Source organism: Eretmochelys imbricata, chromosome 6, assembly GCF_965152235.1.
Source record: "Eretmochelys imbricata isolate rEreImb1 chromosome 6, rEreImb1.hap1, whole genome shotgun sequence".
Lineage (NCBI taxonomy): Eukaryota > Metazoa > Chordata > Testudines > Cheloniidae > Eretmochelys > Eretmochelys imbricata.
The window spans coordinates 109,529,846-109,542,335 of NC_135577.1; the positions used below are offsets into that span (position 1 = coordinate 109,529,846).

The 12,490-nt window shown below is 39.9% G+C and overlaps 1 protein-coding gene across 2 annotated transcripts in view; it reads left to right on the top strand.

The window, feature by feature from the left end:
* YY1 (YY1 transcription factor) overlaps positions 1 to 12,490 on the top strand; it is a 39,073-nt gene that overhangs the window by 11,718 nt on the left and 14,865 nt on the right. For both annotated transcript variants that reach the window (XM_077819359.1, XM_077819360.1), the window contains exon 2: positions 4,814 to 4,976. In XM_077819359.1, the coding sequence (XP_077675485.1) occupies positions 4,814 to 4,976 (163 nt within the window). The remainder of the gene's footprint in view (positions 1 to 4,813; positions 4,977 to 12,490) is intronic.

The window sequence follows — 12,490 nt, forward strand, 5'->3', positions numbered from 1 at the left end:
CATTGTCAGCAGGGTGGGGAGTGGGAAGGTCCCTTCTGGCCCTGTATATATCTGATTCTGTGAAGACCTTGGGGGACTATTAGCACTAAAGTAGTTTAGCCTGCATTCTCACTACAAGTGGTGGGTTACCAGCAAGACTGAAAGCCTGACTTGGGCTTTTGTCTATAGCCCCACATGAGCCAGCTAGCAAAGGTTGAAAGCACCAGTAACTTTGGGTGAAAGTTTTGTGTGTGGAAAGGATTGTGGTTAGAGGCAGTCCCTAAGTAAGAACCATGGCTTACAGAGAGATCCTAAGAGCAGTAACGGGCTCTTTGGAAATGTATGCTTCCTAAGAAGAAATCTCCCAAACAGCTACTTGGTGGTCGTGTTCATTCACTTATAAAATACTTGGTAATAGAGGTGCAAGCCTGATCTGTTGCTGTCTTGGGGAGGATATTGAATGCTGTAGTGTCTCAGGAACTGCTTTATGCATAGTTATTTTAATTTGTTTTAGGTTACATTGGAAAATTTTCTCACTCTAGGGTACATACTGATGAAATTCATTGTAAAAACTGTAGAAACTACTGTGCTGAAAAACATTTACTACCTACCTGCCAAAAAGAAAATTTTGGGTAAGTTCCCCAGATAGTGTTTTTTGTTTTTGTTTTGTTAGCCTTGTGGCTAAAAAAAGATCACTATTTGCTAGGTACCAGTTTTCATGCTTTGCGGTAGGCGCACTCATAGTTACTAGTGTTTTACTCAGTAATTTACTCATGTAGAACATGGTTTTCAACATATTTGTGGAAATGATCTTAGTTGGCAGGCTCTTCAGAAGGAGAGGCATATCTCTGAGGTAGTCTCTGACAGTTCTGAATTCTTCCCCCAAAGCTGTAAGTAAGCATTCTAGAATCTGTGGCTCGTGCTACTAGAAAAAAGGATACTCTTTAGGAATATATGTATACAATTTTCTTATTTACTAGCTCATCTGACATGAGGCTGAAAGTGAAAACTAACCTCTGTCTCTTGTAAATATCGCCAAACTCAGATTGGAAGTTGGGAGAGGGTATAGAACTAGCTAAACAAGAGAGGCTATCAAAATTTGTTCTGCTCCAAGGATTCAGGAGGTGTAAAACTGTATTCAGAAATACATAAAACTTCTAGGAAGTTTATAGTTCTGTTTCTACCTGTCATAAATGTCACTTATTACTGTTCATAAGCTACTAACCATTTTGAAGAACACTGTTGAGCTTGAGGCTTCTGCATTTATAATACCTTCCTAAATTAGAGTGGTGGCTTCTCTTGTAGGTACTGGAAAACGTATATGTTAAACATTTTGTACTTTCACTTTTAGTTAAATGTGAACAGTATTTTCAGCAGTTACTAGAGACAGAAACATGGAGAATCTGTAATATGAAGAGTAGGAAGACTTTCCAGGTTTTTTTGTTCAATAAGTATATTAGAGCTTTCTCTTTATAACTCTTTAACACATTTTTCTAACAAAATGAAAATGTATTTCATTTTTCACCATGAAACATTTAAGTGAACTGCTCTTTGAGCTGGTAGATAAGATTAAACTTCAAACTAGCAGTAACAATTCTAGAAATAGCTTGGTGTGGCATAGTTTAAAAGCAGGCATTACAAATTGGAGAGAGAGTTGTCATTTTGGTGGTATTTTTAAACACAAAGCTAAAAGAAAAGAGAAACTTCCTACAATGCAAGTCTTTTAGTGCTCTTTTTTTCTCTTCTCTACCTTACTGAACAAAGGTGGTTTGTTACAATAAAATGCAAAAAGTATTTCTGTATCATGAATAACTGGAGCATAAAGAAAAGGAGTACTTGTGGCACCTTAGAGACTAACCAATTTATTTGAGCGTGAGCTTTCGTGAGCTACAGCTCACTTCATCGGATGCATACCGTGGAAACTGCAGCAGACTTTATATACACACAGAGAATATGAAACAATACTTCCTCCCACTCCACTGTCCTGCTGGTAATAGCTTATCTAAAGTGATCATCAAGTTGGGCCATTTCCAGCACAAATCCAGGTTTTCTCACCCTCCACGCCCCCCACACAAATTCACTCTCCTGCTGATGATAGCCTATCCAAAGTGACAACTCTCTACACAGTGTGCATGATAATCAAGTTGGGCCATTTCCAGCACAAATCCAGGTTTTCTCACCCTCCACCTCTCCACACAAATTCACTCTCCTGCTGATGATAGCCTATCCAAAGTGACATCATCAGCAGGAGAGTGAATTTGTGTGGGGGGGTGGAGGGTGAGAAAACCTGGATTTGTGCTGGAAATGGCCCAACTTGATGATCACTTTAGATAAGCTATTACCAGCAGGACAGTGGGGTGGGAGGAGGTATTGTTTCATATTCTCTGTGTGTATATAAAGTCTGCTGCAGTTTCCACGGTATGCATCCGATGAAGTGAGCTGTAGCTCACGAAAGCTCATGCTCAAATAAATTGGTTAGTCTCTAAGGTGCCACAAGTACTCCTTTTCTTTTTGCGAATACAGACTAACACGGCTGTTACTCTGAAACTGGAGCATACTAACCCAGGCTAGTTCTTTCTTTTTCCTTGTTTACTGTAGTCCTTCTGCCCCATCTAGTAAATTTTCTTTCTACTTCCTTTGCCTTGCCTTTTCTTAAAACTGGGGGAGCTGTATCTGCCCCCTCTTATGCTGAGTCTTCGCTCTTTTCGGTTGCGCTACAGAGTGGGAGGGAGTTGATATTTTTCTGGAGTTCGCTCATGGGACAAAGGTGGCTTGACAGAGCTACCCTAAATAAGCAGTGCAGTGGAAGTAAGATTATACTGGCAAGGAGGTTATTTATAACACTGTACGTACTGGACAGGTATACACTACGGCAGGGAACGACGCTCTGAGATCGATCTACTGGCGGTGGATTTAGTGGGTCTAGTAAAGATTGCTCTCCAGTCAACCCCTGTACTTTACCCCTGATGAAAAGAGTAAGGTAAGTCGATGGGAGATTTTTCTCCTGTCGACCCCCAATGGTGTTGACTCCAGCTACGTACTTCACGTAGCTGGAGTTATGTAGCGTAGGTCGACTTACCACGGTAGTTTAGACATAGCCACTGTGAGCTGTGGTAGAGGCATTATGAGTAGAATAAAGGTGCCCCATACCTGTTAACATCATACCTGATGTTTCATTACTCTGATCCTCACTGTATTTTGGGAAGGCTCCTTGTGGATGTGGGGGAAAGGGGAGATGGCTCTGGGAGTCTTTCTCCCAGCAGGGAAACACTCTGAGATGAATACTTCCCTAAGGCCCTCTCCAAACTGAAGAGAGCTATTAGCCAGCTCCACCTGCTGGCTCAGGGGCTTTAAAACATCAGTAGAGAAACCAATATCTTCACCACTTCAGCAGGCTTGGGGGTGAGTGGGCAGCGGCACTGGGGACTCCTCCCTGCTCCCCGGCCTGGTGGGAACAGGGAATCCAAAGGAGGATCTGCAGAGCTGGCAGAGAGGAATACTCCCTAATTAGCTTTGTGATCAAAGGTCTGAGTTATCCTGTCGTTTGTTTACACGATGGGATAGGGAAGTGGGAGCAGTCTGATGTCCATGCTGGAAGAGAGCCCCTCAGCATGTGCAGGAGATTTCATTGACTGTCCTTTGCTCTCATGTTGTGTGATTAGGAAGGCAGCCAACAGAGTTGTCTCTACTGATTCATGGATTTTCCTTGTAGGACCTACAAGGAAGGTCTGAAAACCTGCAGTTTAAAGGAAAAACCCTAGAGTTGGCAGGACTGTTGCCAAAGTAGGCAGTAAAGATATCCTATTTAGGCCATGTTTACACTACAAGTTTATTTAAGCATGAGCTTTCGTGACCTACAGCTCACTTCATCAGATGAAGTGCTGGGACTCGGGGCTTAAGCCTGAGCTCCAACCCCCACCCGGGGCGGGGTGCTTGGGCTCTACCCCTCCCCCACACCCTTCAAGAGTCAACAAAGTAGTAACTTTGTTGTCAGAAGAGGGTCGTGGTGCAATGAAGTTTGAGAACCCATGGCATAGACGCTTCCTGTACCGATGGAAGGGGTTTTTCCATAGCTGTATGTAATCTACCTCTGAGAGGCAGTAAGTAGGTTGATGGAGGAAGTCTTCTGTTGACTTAGCTGCAGCTACTGTGGGGATAGGTTGCACAAGGCAAAACTTTTCATAGCCCTGAGCAATGTAGCTAGGTTGACCTAAGTTTTAGGTGTAGATCAGGCCGAAGTTAGACATATTAGGGTTTGCTGCAGGGAAACAGGTCAGGTATAGGAATGTAGATGTGTTTTTGTCTTCTATAATCTACACACCTGTTGGCTCTGGCTACTAAAATCCTCCACCAGATTCTCAGTATTTTGCCTTCAAAGGTGATCTCTGGAGGTGCTTTTACCCAGACACTTTATTTGAGTGTTGTGGCATGCCGGTTTCCTTTTTTCTTTTTTTAAATACATACTTTGGCACATTCCAAGATCCACCTTTTCAATGTATGTGTCATCTCTAGGATGTTCCTAGTTATTCCCCAAAACTTGCACTATTGCTAGATCTGTATACACACCTAATTAAAAAGTGTGTGCATGTGTTCATCATGCCTCAGAAAATGTCTATTGTGGCTTTTATAATTTGTGGAACTGATTCCTGTAGACTCCTTACAAGTAGCATAGGAGTCTAGAAGTGCACTGAGATTGGCTGGAGAACAGTAGAATTTTACTTGTTGCAGTAGCTAATTTGCATTGAAATACTAGCCATGCAAGATGCATAATGATAGTGTTCATGGTGTTTGATTTAATATATGTAAACCAACAGGGTAATTTTGTCTATTTCAGATGATAAAAAAGATATTGACCATGAAACAGTGGTGGAAGAACAGATCATTGGCGAGAACTCTCCACCTGATTACTCAGAGTACATGACAGGAAAGAAACTTCCTCCTGGAGGAATACCAGGCATTGACCTTTCAGACCCCAAGCAGCTAGCTGAATTTGCTAGGTAAGTCACAAAAGAGCATCTGTTAAATCTAAATGACTATCATTCCATTGTTTTCTTAAATAAAACCTTCAAAAAAAATATGAATACTAGTTGTCAAATTACTTTTGCCTGACTCCATTGTGGCCTATATTACTTCACGTAAAGAGCCTGTGAAACAAGCAGTTAAAGTAACAGGAACTTGGGTCCTTACAACACAGTATTCTTAATACTTAGTTTCCATTTCCCAAAAGCTATAGTCTTTTAAATATTTGATTTTTATCTATGCCAGATAATTTTTTTTTTTAATCTTTAGTTTTTTTGTGGCTGACAGGAATCCGATACCTTGAGAAGCTGCATCTTTACACGTGTCCTTACTATTACTGTTTTGAAAGATTACCTGAGGCTAAAAATGCATTTGAGAGAGAAGTGGCTACTTCCTTGTTAGATTTGACAAATCAAATGTGCGACACTCAAAAGTTGTTCAGTACAATAAGAACAGACCAGTAGAGTTCAGTATGAAGATCTATTTATTAGTTTTATTTTCATTCTTGACTACCTCAACCCCTACCAGTGTTTGTGGGTTCTACAACTTGCTGCACTATATCAAATTTAGTTTTCAACAATTGTAAAACTACAAAACCAATCTGATCCTTTTTTTTCTTAGTAATGAAGAATATTTTTTATATTGTGTTTATCACAAAAAACCTTAACATCAAAAGAATGGTAAAGGTTGTATAGGCAGCACTTAAAAGTTTAGGAAACATCAGCTCAGGTTGCCTGTGCAATCTTAATTTGGTCCATTGTGCGTATGCATTATGATGCAGCATCTAATTACATGATCAATGACTGGTTGCTTGTATAAGCATCCTTAATTCTGGCATTTCCTAAACTTTGAGCATTTAAGTAATCTTGTTTTTAAAACTGAAATATTAGCCCATGTGGTGTGGTACCACATGATTTGTTAGCAGAGCTTGGGAACATTAAACCCACAGCCCAGATTTCTACCACTTGAGATAATAGCAAAATCAGTAGCAGTAGTCAGCTGTTATCTGTGTATGGGCCAGCCACTAGAGAGGGAAGAGATGTACAGTAGAACCTCAGAGTTACAAACATGAGAGTCACAAACTGACCAGTCAACCACATACCTCATTTGGAACTAGAAGTACACAATCAGGCAGCAGCAGAGACCACCAAAAAAAACCCAAGTACAGTACTGTGTTAAACGTAAACTACTAAAAAAATAAATGGAAAGCAGCATTTTTCTTCTGCATAGTAAAGTTTCAAAGCTATATTAAGTCAATTTCAGTTGTAAACTTTTAAAAGAACCGTAACGTTTTGTTCAGTTACTAGGCATTTATAACTCTGAGGTTCTACTGTAATTTCTGCCAGTGGGATTCACAGCTGTTTGCTAGAGAGCAGGGGAATACTGGGTTCAATTCCAGGTTTTGGTGGGGAGTGTACATAGACCCTTCTGTCTCTGCTCCCTCTATTCCTGTTCCCCTTCCACAGCTCCTGTTGCTCATAGTCTACTTCTGCTTTTGTCATCTCCCTTATGCTGCTTAGGTGCTAGCAGAGTAGCACTAACAAAACAGAATATAGTCTTCCTGCTGTTTCTGGTACCAGAATGGCTCCCCAGCAGCTGGGAAGAACAACTGTGGGGAAAATGTTTGTCTCCATGGTGGGGTATGCTCAAAATCTGAGGATGGTGCATGTGCAGTTCAGCTGCCTGTAGGAACTGCGTGGCAATAGAGTATGTTCAGTGTATATAAAATCTGACTGTAAGGCTGCTAGCTTCCACCAGCCTTTACTGAAAATGTGCAAACTGCAATTTTTTTTCCCCCAAAATTCTTATATGTTGGCCAAATTTGTGCAGATTTTTCCAAGGATAGCAAAAAGTACATTGCTGACATGATTGGAGCATGGACTTAAAATACGTTAGTCAAAGTGTGGAGGTACTGGAGCGTTTCAATTAAATGGTGGTAAGAATTTTTTAATATGGGCAAAAATATATATATTTTTTTTTCCTGTCCTTATTCTAGGAAATGGTTCAACTGTGGGATTTATTTATTTACGTATTTATTTGAAACTTTTTCCAGTAAGTCAGCCTGCAGCAGACATGAAAAAGTTCAGCCTGAACATTAACTATAGGTGGTTCCACCTGTGTGGCTTATAATATTACATAACTACTTATGAAGTGTTGGTGTATATATTCCTACATTTGCTATTGATCATAATAAACTAATTTCAGAAAATAAGATTACAAGAAAAACACTTGCTTTGATCTTAACTTATGTCAGCATTATCTAGAATTTTTGTCAAAGCAAGTTTAGTTCTGTATGCTATGCCGCATATACATATTGCTGTGGGTTGCATCCATCAGGCTAGTATCTGGGTGTTCATTTGTTTCTAAAATGAATTTAAATGTTTGGTTCTGTTGTGCTACTTTATAACTGAGTGTGGTTACCTGCTACAGAATTTATTTAATGCTCCTCTGGATTTTTTTAATGTGAATTACTCTTGCAAATACTGAATTGTTGCTATACTGTGGCTTGTCTGACTACTCAAACTGTTCTCTTATTGATGAATTGTCTGTTGCCAGGTTTAGAGTTTGAGGTTTTTAGCTCTAACTGCCACATGGCTGCTTCTGTTGGGTCTTTTTACTAAAAAAAAGAAAAAGAAAATAATGTATTGCATATGTTATCTTACAGAGAAAAGAGACATATAAGCAAATATTGATGATGTTTTCAAGTTAGTTCATAACTTTTTTGCTATCCTAGAATTTTTAGCAAGTAGCATTATGAATCTAACAGGTAAATTAAGTTTTTGAGCATACAGTTGCTATTCAGATTTTCCTTGAAGTCAGTTATGTCTTTAAAATTATTCCATCTGTTTTTATACTGGAGCCATTCCTGTGGTATCTGAACACATTAGGAATAGTGTCAAAATTGACAAGCCTCAAACTTGACTTACCAACCATTGTGTTCATCACTGTCAGGAAAACCCAACCATGTCACTGCCTGCTAGTATAATTGTGTTTTATATGAAGAATAGGATGGACAAAACCTTCCTAAAAAGTGAATGCTTTGAGGTTTTCAGTCAGTAGAGAATCGCTTTCAAGAAGTCTCTTCTTTTTGTTACCACCTTTGCTGTTGTGTTGTAAGTTTCTATAGGGCCAGTTTTAGAGAGAACTAGTGACATACTAGTGTATAATTCAGTTTTATAAAACTATGGATGGATGGCACAGTAAACAGGTTTTAATCCTCTGATGCCCATGCATTGCTGTTTAGGGCCTCAGTCCTGTTTGTGTTTGGGTCAATGGCGGGGAATGTCAACTTGAATGATGCAGGATCAAGCTCTAATTTTCCCTTGGTTAAAGTTTACTACTGATGCAGTTTTTATCTTGATTAAGATACCCAAGTGCAAGGAAAGGGAACTGTGAGTACAAAACAAGGACAGAATAAAAAGTGAGAATTGAAATTTGACAGTTGATTAGGGCATATAAAGGGCTTGGAGGCTTGTTTTTGCTATAGTAGCAAATGGTCATATTTAATGTGTGTGGTTTCTCGTTCATAGCGACTTCACAAAATTTGAGCCATGTTGATGACTTAAGGATTTCTAAAACTTTACTCATCTAGTAATATTTTGAAAGTAACAGTGAACTTGAAATCCAGTCAATTTAAAGAATTAATGAAATAATTTACAGTATAAAATTTACCCCGGAGTCCCATTGGCAGTTTTCATGGTTTAACAATCCAGTCATATTTTGCTAGCTTTAAAAATGTTTTCTCTTCCTTGTTGCTGTATATAAGATGGGAAAACTGGCTAGACAGTGTTATGGAGGCAACCACGGCAGCTCTACATTCCTTAAATTGATAGGAGGATATTCAGTAGTGATTTGCAGAAATCCCCTTTCCAAGTTCACTATTGATGCATCTTTATTGATCCTCGAGAACAAAGTTCTGAGGCTAAAGTTCATTTCCAAACCCACAGGCAGCTGTGGGTCAGTTAACACTATAGGTGCCCTTGGGTAACCTAGCAGAATTCTTTCATGCTCATCTGTAACATATTCTGCTACTTGAGCCTTTGTTGGGATTGCATTCATGTTTAGTGGTCAACTTCAGACAAGTTTCTGGTATTTAGGACATTCTCCTGTCCCTTTTTTAAAAGATACCATTTCACTTACTCTTTTAAGAACTAATCTCAGAGCATGTGTTGCTGTTACAGTGAGTAGGCAGATTGTCCCTTAAAATGCTTTTTAAAATAGCTGTTGTTGTTGTTGTTCCTTTGTCTCGGATGTATGGAGCAGGAATTTTGGACCCTTGTTTAAACCTTGCAGGAGATAGTACAGCTATGCCTGAAAGTAGTTCATAAGTTCTAAAATTGCTGAAAATATTGTATATAACAAGTTGCATCAGAATAGTATGATCTGTTGGGTAGCACTATTCAGTTAAGGCATATTCTGACATGAATGAAAGCATAAACTTTAGTTGTCTTTGTCACTTCCAAATCTTCTTACAAGGTTTATGAAGAGTGCTGGCATTATTTGTGTTTAAACAGGACCAAAAAATATAAATAACTATATACGTCAAACAATGTGACTGATAGCCGATTTTTTTTCTCTTCTGTTTGCTTATTACAGACCAACATTTCTGTTGGGGATTTAAAATATAAAATGTGAATGATTTTAAGCTCTTTACATTGTCAACTATTTAATAGGTCTATCCTATAGATTTTATGTCTTTGCATGGGATGTGAGAATCCCTTTAAATGAAAGACTAAAATGGAGCATTTTCTAAATTTGGTGTTAAGCAAAACTTATGTTGAAGTGTAGCAATTCCATGATTGTCTGGTACTAGAACCTAGTGGAAGTAAGTAAACAGTAGCTGTAATTCTGGCAGTTATGAACAGTGGTGGCTTATTTTTTTGCTTTTTCTTTAAAAAATCCATTTACTTAAACTTAAGTTTAAAAAGTTGGTCTCTGATTTTTTTCTAAGCACTGTTTATGTGGCTGAACTGCTTAGAAACAGCAAAAGTGCAAACTAAGAAAAAGGAAGTAAAATGTGAAGAAAGAAAAAGGGGAAAATATAACGGGTGGGAAGTTGCCACAGGCTTGAGTCTTAGTCATAACGTTCTTCCTTGTTCAGCTTCTCCCTTTTTTTTCCTTTTGGCCCCTCTGTTCTTTCATTCACGCTCCTTTCTTCTTTCTCCCCTTCTGCATGCTGTCCAAGCAGTAATCTTCTTCCTCTCCTGCATCCCCTTCACACCTCCCTAGTGCACTCATTGGATGAGGGCCAGTAGTGGCAACTCTCCTTGCAGTTGACCCCACTTCCCAGAATTAATAGAGCAAAGGAGGGGAAACTTTTAGCTATTGGTCATGTCGACCACTGCCACTTCTGCCACCAACTGAAGTGCTCTGGGCACTCTGTTCCTGGAATGGAGGCAGGCCTAAACTATAGAATTACTTTGCTATAATTACATTGATCAGGGGTGTGGATTTTTCACATCTGAGTGACGTACTTATAGCGACCTAAGCGCCAGTGTAGATGGTGCTATGTCAGCGGGAGAGCTTCTCTTGACTGCATAGCTACTGCTTCTTGTGGAGATGGTTAATCCTATGCTAACGGGAGAATTCTTTCCCATTGGTGTAGAGAGTCTTCATGAAAGTGGTACAGCTGCATTGGTGCAGCTATGCTGCTGCAGTTTTAAGTGTAAACCTGCCCTAAATCTCCTAAGTTAATAGCCTTAAAGACGTCTGTGATTGTTATGCTTGAGTGGGTTTTTATCACCAAAAAAGCTTGAAAAGCAGTAAACTAAAAAAAACCTTGTTTCCTCACAAAAATGGCGCATTTGTACGTTCATTTCAAAATAAGACACCTTGTTCTGCTCAACTTTGTGAGAATGTGGCCTTCACAGTGCAAAACACGAATTGTTTTCTCTATTTGCAACAGAAATGATAATTGCATTTTCCAGGGCCTTGAATTGAAGGAGAAATTCTTATTGCATTTTATTGCATCTCTACCTTACTCTGATCCAACTATGCTAAAACACTACCTAGAAACACCAGGTTTAAAAACTTTTTAAAGATCATAGATTGTATTAGGGTAGCTTTGTACCACTCTCGTGGTGCAAAATTTAAAAATGACTTCCTAAAGACCAAAATCTCCTTTTTTCTAATAAATTTAAATATAAAGTTGAGTTCTTGCAGTAGCAATTGTCCACTAGGATTCCATTCTTGGTGCACACGTGCTCTAGGTACACAAAATCAGGTTCTTTGGCCAGCAGTGTCTGATGGTGCCACGTCTGTGCCCTAGATGTCCTTATACCCCTTCTTGGGGCTTAAAGGGCAGAGTAGGCCCAACCTCCATTTTTTACCGTGCACGGCAGTGAGATGGAACTCCCCACCTACTTCTCTGAGCACCATGCTATTTTTAGTACTGGTTAGTCTTGTTGCCCCGGCGCAACCCATGCGCACACAGATTCCTTATTTTATGCATGTTCTGTTTCTTAGGCTAGACCACCACCTCAGGGACTCTAGAAGAATGGTAGAAGCAAAATCTTCATAGTTTAAAACCTGCCTTAATGTGAAGCTTCAGTGCCACTTAATGATACACACTCTAGGTGCCCATTTAGTTTGAGGATACAGTCCTAAGTGGTGTACTGTATGTTGCTCACTTCAAGTGCACTCAAAAGTGTGAGGATATCTCTTGAAGCACTCAAAACAAGCCCCCTTGGACACAGTTAGACCTCAGTTGACTGGTCATTCCCTATGAAAGAGTTCCCTGGTGAGCCCAGAGTCCATGCGAAGCTTTTGAGCTTCATCGACCAAGAGATGTGGTCATCTGCCTTCATTCCAGCTTCTCATGGCTAGGAAGGAGCAGTGCTCCAGAGCTGACCCAAGATATAGGTACCCTAAGTCTTTTTTGCCTTGACCCATAAGTCTGATTCATCTCTGGCTCAACAATCAGCCTGAGAGGGGTCCCTTTGGCACCCTGGTACATTGGCAATAACCACTAAAGCTATGGACTGCATCTCCCTCAGAACCGGTCCTTTATCTCCCAGGGCTCCTGTTCAGGTAACCTCACAAATGTGTTCCAAGTGTCCAGTGGATTGATACCTATTGGGTCAGTACACTGGGCATATAAGGTACAGTGATTTTTTTTTTCATCTGTGTGCTCAGTACCAGAGTCTCCTCTCGTTGAGAGCTTGAAAGATGGTGATGACTAATCCACCTTGGCCAAGTATTTTTTTGAAGTGGTGACATAAATGCACTCAAGACAGCATTATACATCAGCCAGTCGTTTTTGAGCCATACCCTACATATCTGGCAATAAAGCGTGACTGCTCTGTCCATTCATCAAAACATCAAGAAGACTTGCAAAATCTGGTTGCGTTGCAGTCTTGCTGGCAACTCATGGGCATTAGTGTTGCAACCTTACGGACAGCTACCAATGCCCTAATGATTGCACCTGCTTAATACTGTGAAGCACCTTAGGGCTCCAGTTGTCATTGTGACAAGTTGGACTCAGTGATCAATT